The sequence below is a fragment of the Rattus norvegicus genome, chromosome 18, assembly GCF_036323735.1.
Source record: "Rattus norvegicus strain BN/NHsdMcwi chromosome 18, GRCr8, whole genome shotgun sequence".
NCBI classification, from domain to species: domain Eukaryota; kingdom Metazoa; phylum Chordata; class Mammalia; order Rodentia; family Muridae; genus Rattus; species Rattus norvegicus.
The window spans coordinates 64,279,835-64,294,200 of NC_086036.1; the positions used below are offsets into that span (position 1 = coordinate 64,279,835).

At 41.2% G+C, this 14,366-nt stretch overlaps 1 protein-coding gene across 14 annotated transcripts; it reads right to left on the reverse strand.

Annotated features, from left to right (window-relative positions):
* Positions 1 to 43: 43 nt before the first annotated feature.
* Positions 44 to 11,941, reverse strand: Mc2r (melanocortin 2 receptor). 14 transcript variants are annotated; one of them, XM_063277144.1, is made up of 4 exons: positions 10,806 to 11,000; positions 7,618 to 7,664; positions 2,895 to 3,005; positions 44 to 1,413 (listed from the first exon to the last, which is right to left on the reverse strand). In XM_063277144.1, the coding sequence occupies exon 4, from the start codon at positions 1,316 to 1,318 to the stop codon at positions 428 to 430; it is 891 nt and encodes a 296-aa protein (XP_063133214.1). In that variant the 5' UTR covers positions 1,319 to 1,413; positions 2,895 to 3,005; positions 7,618 to 7,664; positions 10,806 to 11,000; the 3' UTR covers positions 44 to 427. The 14 variants fall into 14 exon arrangements, with proteins under 14 accessions (XP_063133214.1, XP_063133210.1, XP_063133207.1 ...); XM_063277140.1 differs by lacking the exons at positions 2,895 to 3,005; positions 10,806 to 11,000 and adding an exon at positions 11,800 to 11,900; XM_063277137.1 differs by lacking the exons at positions 2,895 to 3,005; positions 10,806 to 11,000 and adding an exon at positions 11,800 to 11,896 and having other exon boundaries at positions 7,614 to 7,664.
* Positions 11,942 to 14,366: the final 2,425 nt, after the last annotated feature.

Here is a 14,366-nt window from a genome sequence, read left to right on the forward strand (position 1 = left end):
TGTATTTGCTACTAAATGGAAATCTAACGAACACATATAGTAGTTAGACATTTACAAAAGACTTTTAATTTCTAGAGAATTGGTTACCATGGCTTCCTGCTTGGAAATGCCTCCCATGACAGTGTTGTCAGGTACCCACAGAAGAACAAATATTTGCTTAGCCCAAAGTCCTCACATTTGTATTGCTATGTATACTTTGTAAACCATCCTTTTTAGCAGATCATTTCATCTCTCCATATATAATATAAAGTTTGCAGGTACAGTAAGACTGTGTTAATGAGAAAGGCAGCTATGGGAAATACTAGTCAGTGGGATCATCTACATCTGTTAAAGAAGGAAAGGCTGGTCAGAAGAATCACTGGTGTTTGTCTGAGTGCTGTGTTACTTGGTTCCTTTACAACACTCAAAGCAGGGATCAAAAGCTCTACTAATATCTGTTGCAGAAGAGCATCTTTTTGAATGCCTCTCTGAGCTCTGGGCTCCGAAAGGCATATATAAAGGGATCAATAACTGCGTTGCACATAATCAACATGCCATTGACCTGGAAGAGAGACATGTAGCAAACACAGTAAGGGTTATTTGGGCAGAAGGTCATTAAGAGAACATGGAGCACAAAGGGAGCCCAACAGAAGATGAAGACTCCAAGAAGGATGGTCAATGTCATGGCACCCTTCATGTTGGCTCTAGGAAGGGTAGAGATCTTCCGAGCATGGGAGCGGGCAAGTAAGAACATGTGGATGTAGAGACACAGGATAAAAACCAGCATCAAAGGGAATAGCGAGGTGAAGGTGAGCACTGTGGGGATATGGTGGGAGAAGATCACCATGGTGATGCCGCTCCCTGTACAGAACATCCAGATAACCGTTAGGGTGATGACGGTGCGTCGCATGGTCACAATGCTGTGGTATTGCAGGGCATGGAAGATGGTGATGTAGCGGTCAGCTGCAATCACAGACAGGCTGAAGATCGAGCCCAGCAAAGAGAGGACGAACATGCAGTCAATGATGTCATCTGCTGTACTTTCCAAACTGCCACGAGGCTTGAGATAGCCCATGTTTCTGAACATGATCAGGATATTTTCCAAGATCTTATACAGACTGCCCAACATGTCGGAAATGGCCAAACTGCAGATGAAAAAGTACACGGGGGACTGGAGATTTTTATTTTTGATCACGGCCAGGAGGACGATCAGGTTCTCCAAAACTCCAATGATGGAGATTGTGAAAAATATCTCTTCTGGCACAACTACATCAGGACAATCAGAGTTATTTCTTGCTGTGTTGTTGGTGTGTTCATACGAATTGATAATGTGCTTCATTTTTCTTGCTTGCGGTTAAGAAGGGGATGGTGCTTGCTGTTGACCTACAGAAATCCTGATCGGCTCTTCAGAATGTTTTCTTTGTGCGGAAGGATCTGAGGTTTAACAGAACACAAAAGAACGCATATTGGAGAATGACTAAAAAAAAAAACAAAAGCAAGCTGCATTATCTTTGAGAAAACTATATTCCTTCCAAACACTATCACAGTGTGGTAATTTCAATAAAACATTTTAGCAAACCCTTGTATTAACCAGCCTATGAGTGATGTGGAATTTGGAGCCATGAGATGATAATGAAATAGTGTCCTCTGCCCTCTTTCTGTTCCTTCTTACCTTTATGAATGAGTTGTGTGTGATAGATTAGAGTGCCGGTGAGACCTTGCATGGGAGAATGATAAAAACAAGGAAAGGAAAAAAAAAACCACACATACACACAATCTTCTCCAACTTGAAGGTCCTGATGAGAACTTTGGGTTCTTTCTTTTTCCTCACTTTACTTATCTGAGCCACATCTGACTATATAGTCTGCAATAATGACATTAATGACAAGGGTTTTAATGAGCCATTCTAAAAGATGGCCAGAGAGTACATGTTATTACTTCAATTTCTAAAGCTCTTAGGACCTGGGCTTAGTGATGTGCATGTGTGGTCCCAACTACTCAGGAACCAAAGTGGGAAGACCTCTTGAACTTAGGATTTCAGCACCAGCCTAAAAAGTATATAGAGAATGTGTCTCAAAACAAAAGCAAGACCCAAAGACCAAGAAACAGGAAACAAGGAAGGACCTCGCAGGGTGACTGGAATCTCCGTCGATGTCTAAGAATTTTCACAATACCTCTAGCCATCCCCCAAACTGGATTTGGTGCTTTTCAGGCTCCCTTGAATCTTTCCAAAGACAAGTCAACCAAGGCGTGTAGTAATTTCTCTGTGATCTGGAGGTCTCTGTTTTATCGCTCTTCCGGAGACCAACTGGAATCCCTTGTACTGAGTGGCTGTGTGAGTTTATCAGGCGCTCCGATTCTCACTGCTAACAGTTGTGTGCCCTGCATCTTAATGCGGCAGTGTAGGCTCCTAAGAGCAGAACTGAAGAGGTTTGTGCAGGCTGGCAAGTATGCCAGGCTAAGCTGAAAGAAGGAATGTGTGTGACTGTTAGGGCTGGGGCTGGGGCTTTCTGAAATTACCTTTGAGTGAATGAGGGGTTCTCTTGGCAACTTAGATCAACTAACTTCTTTTGTTAATTTTAGTTTCAGTTGATTAGACATGAAACTACTGACAGCTTTGAGGGAAGTTGTGAAAGCTACCGCCCGACTTGACTTCTAATTCTCTTTACTTCAATACTTTTAACTGGTAGGGGACTCTAAATGAGGTTGCATACTGCTCTCTACTGTGGTGAGTAGGGTAAACAAGTTGATGAATTGGGATGCCTAGAACTGATGTTCAAGGCAGTGGTGTGATGTTTCTACCATTGTGGTTTTTGCCATAATAAAGTGTAGAGAGAGTTCCTGACTTGAAGTCTCATGATTTACTTAATTTGCAGCCCTCATTACTATTTATATTGAGCGGCTGATTTGCATACCTGACTTAGAAGGACCAGAATCAGGTATGTTGCTGAGAACAATTCCAATAATGCTTCTCCCCTGTGGTTTGTCACCAAAGCTTGACAAGTAGGCTCGTGGCTAAAGAAACCCTTTAAAATTATAAACAATGTAGAAAATTGTAACATTTTTGTTGAATCTGTTGCTTCCTTTCTCATTGTAAAATGAGATCTTTGAATTTTGCACAATGAATTTTGATCATATTCAGTCCCATTCCCTGGCTCCTCCCAGATTCTTCCTCTCCTTTAGACCCACACAACTTTGGGTCTTTTTCTTAATTAAAACCAAACCAAACTAATGTAAACCAAACCAACCAAACCAACCCTACCCAAACCACAGCAACCAGTAAGCAAAATTTGTGCTTCCCAGGTACCCTTGGCTATGTGGGCTTCTATTGTATCATCTCTCTTTATTATCAATTACCAATTATTAATTAATAATTAATTACCAATTATTAAGCAGTTATTAATTCCCTCTTCAAGTAGGGGTGGGACATTATGTGTCACTTACCCTCTCTGCAATAAAACTTTTTGTCTAGCTTGAGCTTGTGTCATGCATGTCATGTCTCATGAATGTTGTCATGAGTACTGTGAGCTCATATGTGCAACCGTCCTGTTGTGTTTGAAAAGCACTATCATCCATCATTGCCTCTGGCACTTTCAGTCTTTCTGCTCCCTCTTCTATAATGATCCCTGAGCCTTGAAAGAAGGGGGCACGATATAGATGTCCTATGTAGAGATGAGCATTCTTTACTTTCTCGTTTTATGCGTCTTGATCAGTTCATAGGTCTCCGTTAATCCCCATCTACTACAAACAGAAACTTCTCCAATGAAAGTTGAAAGATACACTAATATCTGGGTATAATCATAAGCCATTAGGAGCTGCTCTAATACCATGACCACTTAGCAAAGTAATAGTCTTAGGTTCTCCCTTAGGGCCTATGACTTGTTTAGCCATAGATTCTTGACCTGCACAATGGTGCCAATTTGAGTTTCAGTAAGCAGGCTTTAAATCTAATCAGAAAATGGTTGGTCACTGCCACGACATTCATGCCCTTATTACACTAGTAGGCATTTCCTGTAGTGCTGGTCATTATTGTGTCTTGTAAAATTCATATCTGGGTAAGTTCCATGATTATTTTCTCCTCTAGTAGCATATAAAGCACCTTATAGCACCACAAAAGCTATCTGGTAGGGATGAAGCTTCTCGGTAAGCATCAGTTTGATTTTTCTATGTTCTAATGACTTAAGTATATGGTGTTTTCAGCAATAGAATCTTGTTGCCAAATTTAGAGGCTAGCCAGTAGCAATAGCCTTCAATGTTTGGGTGTCTGTGGGACCTTATTGTTGAATAAGTCAAAAAGAGGTAATCCAGTCTTGACACTTTCTATAAGTTACCATGTGGTCTCCAGAGGGGTCACTGTTACCTCTTTCTGGGATAATTCCATTTAATTTTTAAATATGTGTTTGCATATATTAGTATGAAGAAAACGTAAACATTAAGAAAACAAAAAACCCAGTTAAAAATTGGGGCGTGGTACTAGACTAGAATTGTCAAAAGATAAAATACAAATGGCTGAGGAAGTATTTTTTTTTAATGTTCAACATCTTTAGCCACCATGGACATGCAAAACTACATTGAAATTTTTATATTAGCCAAGTCAGAACGTCTAAGATCAAACAAACAAACAAACAAACAAACAAACAAACAAACCCCAAATGATGACAGATGCTGGTGTGAGTATGGGGAAAGGGGGCATTTATTCATCACTGTAGGGAGCTCTATACACTAGAAATATATCTACCACACAACTCGGTTATACCACTGTTGGGCATATTTTCTAATGACCCTAATAATCTGACCTAATAATCCCACCACAGACACACCTGCTCATCCAGGCACTATTCACAACAGCCAAGACATCCATCAGCTGATGAATGGATTTTTTTTTAAATTAGAACATTTACTCAATGAAACATTATTTAACTGTTACAAAAAGCGAAATCATGAACCATGGAGGAGATATCAAGAGAGGAGAGATAGAATACAGTGGTATAAAAGGTTACAGGAGAATAATGGCACAAGAAACAGTACATGAGTGGGGAACGGAAGGACAGAATAGAGGAAAGGATATGGGGAGGGGATAAGGAACACTAAAGACACTTGCGTAGAAATCTAGGATTGTAGATGTTTCGTTAGATGCATACATAAACATATCTAGAGATTTAAAATTTTATACATGTATTTAATCTCACTCGCGTAGAATCTGAAAAGGTTGATCTCAGAGGAGTTGGTAATAGAGGTGTGGTTTAGGATAGGGAATGACAAGAGCTTTGTCAAGGTGATCTATAATGTGTACAGTTAGATACAGAGTTATGTTCTGGTATTTTATTGTATGATAAGGTGCCTATGTATCAGTATTATTATTGTCAATAGTATATTTCCAAAGAACCAGATAAAGATTGTGAATATTCTTACCACAAAGGAACCATAAATATTTAAATTGATACGCATGCTAATTACCCCAGTTTGAGCAGGGCACACAATATAGTGCATGCATTAAATCGTCACATTGTTTCCCGTAAACACACACAACTGCTATGTGCGAACAAAAATAATTATGAGCAAGCTAACTTTAGAAACAACATAAAAATTAGATTTGCAGCTTGCACAATTAAAAAAACGTGCAAACCGATCCTCTTTGAAAGGCTATTATTCTTCATGAGTGCTTCTTGTTTCCAGAATTAAACCCGTCCTTAGTGGGCTGAGGATGTAGCCCACTTGGTAAAGTGGTTACCTAGCGTGCTTACAAGCTGTGATTTCCTTGCTCCCTAGCTCTACCTAAATTGAGCTTGGTAACCCACACCTGTAATTGTGGCCATTGGAGGTGGAGGTAAGATGATGTGAAGTTCAAGCCTCAGCTACACAGAGAGTCTGAGGCCAGCTTGGCCTCGTGAGGTCCTGTCTCAAAAGAACACCACTAATGAACACTCGGAGATGAAAATAGGAGAATCTCAAGTTCATTGCCAGCCTTGGTAATATAGTGAGTTCAAGGATCACAGGAAGTACATTTTAAAACCTAATATCTATGAAACATTCCAAACAAAGATCACTACATTATTCTAACAAATCAAAGTTAGACACTCTGATCAAGTTTAAGAACTATGAAAGCTTTTGAAGATATATTCCAGCCTCTCAATTTGATTTTTTACTAAACGTCTAGAGCAAGAAGTGCACAGAAAGTGACAGATACAGGCTTATCAGGATACTGCAAGAGCATTATACTCTAAGACCTAACACCCTGGCTGACTGTGACCCCAGGTTACTAAAGAAATAATCAATGATGTACACACAAAAATGTTTGTATGTAGTGTTCATTTAATTATCATTATAATAAGGTAAAAATTAAAACACAAATCATTTCTACTCAACGATAGATTAAATAAACTCTACCAGATCTAAAAGATAGATGTGATAAAAATTCCAGTTCAGTGATATAGAGAATGGATGTGTGTGTCTCACACACACACACACACACACACACACACACACACACACACACACACAGCCTATAGTGTTTACAGATTCCATATCCACTAGGGATTGAAAATACTGAAAATAATTGCAACTGTACTAGACATATACATGAGTTTCCTAGTCAATAATTCCTAAACAGCACAGTATGAAAATTACCAACATAGCCCCTTTGCTGTATTAGATATTAGAATTTATCCAGAGGCAGTGTAAAGTGTATAGGCGGCTGTGTATAGATTCTCAAAAAATACGATGGCATCTACGTCAAGACTTGAACATCTGGGGATGTTGGCATGCATTAGAGAGCCTGGTTCTAGCACCTCACTGATAGTGAAGAAGGCTGTGACTATTTTATGCAAAAAACACAGAAAAAAATTAAAAGACATGCATTAGATCTTAGTGGTGCGTGCCTGAATAGAGCTCAGTTACAGAGCGGTTGCTTGGCATGGGTGAAGCTGTGTATTTGAGCATTAATATTGAAAAAACTTGGTAGTTAGTGTTGATTGGCAGAATTATTAGTATTTTAAAACATTTTATTTTAGAAAAAATTCGAGTTTATGGAAAATTATGTCACTGAGTTCTTATTCTGTACCCAATTTCTGGTTATTAACACCTTTACTTACTGTGACCCACTTATCACAATTAATGGACCAATGGAACAACATTTTTATTAACTTAAAATCTGAATTTTACATTTGCTCAGTGGCTTACAAATTTCTGTCCTGGGATCTCTCATCTAGTATAATATTTTGACTTTACTCAAGGGCAAAAATCATTTGGCTCCTACTAGCTGTGAAAATTTCTTAGGCTTTTCCTTCTTTAAATGAACTTGATGATTTTAATGGAATATTGGTTAAATGTTTTGTAGAATTTGCCAAAGTTGGGGTATTTTTTTTGTCTAATGTTTTTCTAATGATTGCACTGAGGTTAAGGTTTGAGAAAGAAGACCACAAGGTAAACCGTCATTTTCATCACGTCTTATCAAGGGACATACCATCAACATAACTCTTCAGTGTTGTTGTAGGTCATATGACCAACATAGAACAGTGTTTTTAGGTTTCCCACTGTATATTTATTCCCCCTATATATCTTTCCCAGAATGCATGCAGTAGAAGAAAGCCACTGGGCACAATTCACCCTTAAGAGATGGACTATATATGTCATACCTACTTGAGTGTGACAGTCAACGTTGTCAACCTGACGGACTCTAGAATGATCTGTAAGAGATTATCTTGATCAGATTAATTGATATGGGAAGACTCATCTTGATTGTGGGGAGGACTACCCCCCCTGCAGAAGATCATGAACTGTATAAAATAGAGCTGAGCACCAGAAATACTTATTTCTCAATCTCCTCTCTCTCTCTCTCTCTCTCTCTCTCTCTCTCTCTCTGACACACACACACACACACACACACACACACACACAAGATAAAAATTTAAATGTAACTTTAAAAAATAGACTTTAAAAAATCTTAGGTCTATTGGGTATGCACAAACTTTTTCTTGTCAACATTCCTCAAGCATGAGTTTAGCAATCACTTAAATGACATTTCCTTTTCCTTAGCCATTGCAAGTAATCTAGACAGGACTTAACGTGTGTAATGGGATACATGTAGATTAAACAACATCATTTTCTATGAGAGACTATGAATTTTGGTACCCACATCAGGTCTTAGAGCTAATCCCCTCCAGACACTGAGGGAGAACCCACCTGCTCAGTAAAAATGCACAAGCTGATCTGTGGCAGGTGACCCTACGCCTTAGTTGAAGGAGAGGAAGGTGTAATGAGTAGGGTGCCTAAGGACTCTTTGTTTAGCCGTGCATAAGATGTTTCAGCTCTCAAGGAACTGGTGTCCGCTGGATAGGCAGAGAGGCAGAGTGGGGTTTCTCAAGCTATCTTTCCTCACACCTTCAGTGTTTGTCCTAAACTGAATCCACCTGAGTGTTTTGAGTTTGACCTAAACGCGTCATATATCTCTTTCTTAAAACTGACAACTCCCATGACAGCTTTCTCTTTGGATCAAAGCGTTGCCTCCAGAAAGACTTTTCCCTTAAACCTTGAGGCAACCTTGACTGGAGTTTACTTAATCTTACTATGTATGGTTTATGGTACTAAATAGAAAACAGCCCTGTACTATAACACTCTAAATAGGATTGGATTTGGTTTTGTTTTGATACAGGGTCCTGATATGTGGCCCAATTCCATCTACAATTTGGCTGTCCTACCTTGATCTTCTGAATATCAGGATCATAGTCACGTGCCCCCAAACCTAGCTAGATGTGTAGTAGATATTATTAATCAAGACTCTATTAAGTGAAGAAGAAGCTCTAAGGAGGGATCCCATCCTAACAGACTTATGGCTTCTTTTGCTAGGTGCAGGATTCCTGGTTTTACACCAAAGCTCCACCCTAAGGGATGGCTGCTTGCTCCAAAGCCAGTGCCCTCCCATTGCATTCTGTGGGGAACACCCTAAGATGGGCTTTAGGGGGAGCCTCTCTCTCTGCACGGTCAGAGGAATGAAAATTTGGGTATTTGATCATACTGGGTAGGGCACAGCAGCTTTAGTGAGCAGCAAGACCAGGGAAAGGAGACCAGGGTGAGAGATGAGAGTGTCTGGTCAAGTTCTCCCTTTGTACTGGTAGATGGACCAAGAGCCCAGGTACTACTGGGGTCTGGAGAACTTCTGGGAGGAGGGCTACTGAAATATCCATTCTATTTCCTTAATGCCTTGGCTGTCCTTGACCTTGGCCAGCTAGAGTCTCCCCACCCTGCTGAAGTTATTTTCCTGACTGGAATCAAGCACTTCTTCCTGCTGGGCTTAAAGGCTTCATAAAGTTTTGGTGGCTATCACTTGTGTAGTACACTGTTGTTTAAGTTTCATTCGTTGGCAATGTTCTTGCTTTGCACCAATATCTTTCACCTATTGCTGGTACTTTGTGCCAAACACTTTTTTAATTACCCTAAATGCACAGAACACATGAAACTCAAGAAGGATGACCAAAATGCAAATGCTTCACTTTTTCTTTAAAAGAGGAAGAAGAATACCCTTGGGAGGGAATAGGGAGGCAAAGTTTAGAACAGAGGCAGAAGGAACACCCATTCAGAGCCTGCCCCACATGTCCATTCATATACAGCCACCAAACTAGATAAGATGGATGAAGCAAAGAAGTGCAGGCTGACAGGAACCGGATGTAGACCTCTCCTGAGAGACACAGCCAGAAAACAGCAAATACATAGGTGAATGCCAGCAGCAAACCACTGAACTGAGAATAGGACCCCCGTTGAAGGAATCAGAGAAAGGACTGAAAGAGCTTGAAGGGGCTCGAGACCCCATATGAACAACAATGCCAACAAACCAGAGCCTCCAGGGACTAAGCCACTACCCAAAGACTATACATGGACTGACCCTGGATTCTGACCTCATAGGTAGCAATGAATAGCCTAGTAAGAGCACCAGTGGAAGGGGAAGACCTTGGTCCTGCCAAGGCTGGACCCCCAGTGAACGTGATTGTTGTGGGGAGGGCGGTAATGGGAGGAGGATGCGGAGGGGAAGCCCATATAGAAGGGGAGGGGAGGGGTTAGGGGGATGTTGGCCCGGAAACCGGGAAGGGGAATAACAATCGAAATGTAAATAAGAAATACTCAAGTTAATAAAGATGGGAAAAATATGAAGTTGGTGGAAATCAGGAAAAACAAACAAACAAACAAAAAAACAAAACCAATGTTCCAATAACTGAAGAGCTTGGCTCTTGGAAACTAGAACAGAAGATGCCACTGCAATTGGTCACCATTCTGCCCCACCCTCACACTGCCCAACTCTTAGTTCCCCCTTGCTCTCAGGAGGTCTTGCTTTTGTGCCTCTCTGTACCTTGTACTGGGGCAAAGTTTCTGAGCACATAGCCCTGTGTCTTCTTTCAGGCAGAGAGAGCTCAGACTTCTGCAAATTGCCAGCTCTATCAAATGTTCCCTGAGATGAGACCTACCCTGCTGGTCTAAAACCCAGACTGCAGGAAGCAGGAAAACCAAAACTAAAACCGCCCCCCCAAAAAAACCCACCAAAAATCCAAAAAACAAACAAAAACAAAAACAAAAAAACCCAAAACAAAACCCCAAAACACCAAAAACAAAACTTAAAAGGAATGCTACGTAGCATGGCTTAGAAAGATGTCTTTAAAGTCAGTTAAATTTCTGGATGCAAAACAGACCTAGAGCTATTACGAGATGTCTCAGTGGGTTCTTTAAAAAAAAAAATCTGCTTTAAGTTGTCTCGAAAGGCCACAAGAAGTAAAATCTCTTACTGTGATAGGAGGCACGCAGAAGCAACTGAGAGGCAATCGTCTTTTGAAGCTACTCACCCAGTTTCTGCCTCCCCCCTTGTCCTGCCCCTGGCCCGAGGGGATCCCACCAAAAAAGGTTTGTCGCTCTGTGTGCAACCTCACGGACTTCGTTCTTTGCAGGAGCCGCTGTGAGGCTTCGTTTCAGCAACATAATGTTCTTGTTCTGGGGGCTCCCCCGGGCCCCACTCCGACTTCAACTTGAAATTAGGCCAGTGCATAGGAATCCAGTAAACAGTGTTGCTCAATGCATGAAAAGGGTGAATAAGAGCCTTTGGCTCCTCCTGGGAGTGCAGAGAAGGAGGCCTCTTCTCTCCAGGTCTTGCTCAAGGCCCTTCTCTCAGCCCCTCCGAGTACCCTTCCCATTCCCATCTCCCTTTGGACTCTGTATATTCTATGACAGCCAGTCAAGCAAAGTCACAAGTATACTGGGTCTTTACTGAATGCATGTTCCAACTGTTGATCACTTTCGGGAGCATGCAATCATGAATACCTTAACTTAGTTATTCTGCACCCCAAGTTGCTGCAGTCATTTATGTGTGTGCTAGCGGTAGAGCTGCTCAGAATAGCAGGGAGCCATCCTGTGGCACCTCCCCTGGTCTTTTAGCAGAAAACGATCCCCCTTTAAAAGGCAGAAAGAAAGGTTAAGCAGCTAAAAAAGGATGATTCAGGAAGAGCTTAAAGGGAATGATCTTAATTTCAACCCTAGTTCCATTAGCAAAGCCTGCTGTGATTCCTGAATCGAGTTTATAATAATTTAATAGACTATACTAAAGAGGAGCAGAGAAATTAATAAATTCATTAGTAGGGAAGAAAGTTTCAGTTAGACAAAGAAGTAACAGATTTTTATTGTCATACTTTAATTAAGAAATAAGATGCTTCCTTAAGAAGGACGAACCACAATTAAGATTTGGAAGCACTGAGATGTAATTTTTTTCTTAGGTATAGTTCTAGCTTTTCTGTTCAGGGTCCAGAGCACTTGAGAAGCCGAGAAATTTGTACAAAACATGCTTACCTTCAGCTCTGAAGTAGGATCTTTCTGGCCAAGAGGACTGAGGGGAGAAAATAATTTTTGAGGAAGAGCAAACAGAAGATCCTGGCAGCAGGAAAGACCGGAACATACACATCACTGGGAGACAGCTACTTGTTATTGTAACCTTGAGTAAATGTCACTAGAAATGGACGGCATACTTCTGGTAAGGCAGAGCTAGAGAGGACAGAGAGAAGGATCTGATGAAGACAGTAGCCCTGGGTCTACACAGAGAAGATTATTTGAAATGTTTCTGACCATGTCCACAGCAGACTATGAAATTGTAAGCCTTTCTCTTTTTTTCCCTTTTTAAACGTCATTTTAGAATTGTGCTTGATTTTTCAAGGAAGGCATTAATGAGTTGGAATTTTGAGGAAATTATTCTGGAAGAAATAGTTTCAAAGTTACCAGTAGACCTCTCAAGACATCTTGTGAACATTTGACTCATTAACCTCATTTGGAGTAAGGAAATAACCCCATTATTCATCTTTTATAAGGCAAACAATGGAACAGAGGGATTTGTGTGCTTAAGGGCACATTATAGGGCTTGGACCAAGATAAAAAAAGAAAACCCAAATCTTCATGTTTTGCCTTTCTTCCCTGTCTAAAACTGCCATGAAAAGCATTATTAATAGTTGCATCATTCTAAGCAAAAACATTCAGTTCTGGGGACTGCCATGTTAATTTCTGTTTGACAAGGTCTTCAGGGATAGGTGGCCTTTGATGTCACCCACATCGACTTGAAGTAGGGGCCTGCAAAGGCATGGCATGAACTGTGCCCTGAGTCATGTACCCAGCCTGAACCTGATTTTGAAACGTGGACTGCGTCAAGTTTTGGTTGGATCTGGATTTTTAGGTGCTGAGGACAGACAAGTGGCTATTTCTAAAAAACTACAAACAAAAGGATGTTTTAACCTCTAATTGAAAGATGCTTATCTATGAGTGGTCTGAAAAGGATGTAGGCCTGAGTTTAATTTGTTAGATGAGTAAACACACTTTCATACAGTGACTTTCTCTGGACTCTGCACAGTGGTCCACAGGCATCTAATGCACAGTGGTCCATAGACATCTTACGCATCTATTCCCTTAGCAGAGCCGCACAATAGTGACACTGTACAAAAGGGAGACATTGTCGTCAGAATGAGTCATGTGTCAATGTAGGACAACACAGTTCAACTTTCTTACTTGTGGTATCTGAAGGACTTCTGTCTCTGGTGGATACAATGAACTGGTTGGGAAAACGAGATAGCCCTGAGAAGACAGGAATTGAGCAGGATAGCAGATGGTGGACCTTGGAGAAGGCCAGCTCAGTCAAGAGTTCCCTATGTGTGGAGCTATGAGCAGCCTGGTACAGTGCTCTGTCAGAGTGTGCTAAGCTTGCTCAAGTGTTGCCTGAAAGGTTAACACTGGTTATTTCACCTTGCCTTTTCTTTCTCTTTCTTTTCCTTCCAATGTTTTAAGAAAAGGAACAAATACATTTTGGAAAAAACAGAAAAAAACCCCATAAAACAGAGCCAGGAGATGTGTGTTAGAGTAATAGTTTTGAGGCGGGGTAGGGATGGGTAGACTCCGGGCCTCCATTGTTTCTGGTTGCTCTGATTCTGAGTAGGGATCGGATTTGTGAAATCACTTAGATAACTGTGAAATCATGTACTAAGACTCATGGTTCTTATAACCTAGTCCCCAAGGTGCTAAAGGAGTGGCCATGGAAAAAAAGAGACATCTCAGCTGTGAGCATAGAAGGGCAGGCTTAAAGACTGAGACTCAGACAGGTAGGCTCTGTGACCACTGCACTTCAAATCCATCCCCTTTCCCCATGCGGAAGCAGGAAGCACACAAGGGATTCCTGTGTGTTGATTTTTTTCCCCACCACCCCATTCAAGGCTAATGTCTTCCCCATGGCAAAAGAAAATAGAGGAGAAGACGGAGAAAGGCTAGAGCAGAGACCATGGGGACAAAGAACAACAAGATGAGACGGAGGGAGCCATGTTAACAGCATAAAGAACCTGGAGATCTGTAGTTAACTAGCAAATGCTGTTGCTGGTATGTGCTGTTGAGGCAACAACAATTTATATGTTGTTCTCTATGTTCTAACTACAACCATTGTTCTAACTACAACCATTATCCTAAGGGTTTTGCCTAGGGGACCTTTCACCCCCCACAGTGCGAGGGCTGGCGATGTGACTCAGTGATGCTTGCCCAGCGTATACAAGTCTCAGAATTTTATACCCAGTACCACATTTTTTTTTATTAACTTGAGTATTTCTTATATACATTTCAAGTGTTATTCCCTTTCCTGGTTTCCGGGCAAACATTCCCCTCCCCCCTTCCTTATGGATGTTCCCCTCCCTACCCTCCCCCCATTGCCACCCTCCCCCCAACAATCTAGTTCACTGGGGGTTCAGTCTTAGCAGGACCCAGGGCTTCCCCTTCCACTGGTGCTCTTACTAGGATATTCATTGCTACCTATGAGGTTAGAGTCCACGGTCAGTCCATGTATAGTCTTTAGGTAGTGGCTTAGTCCCTGGAAGCTCTGGTTGCTTGGCATTGTT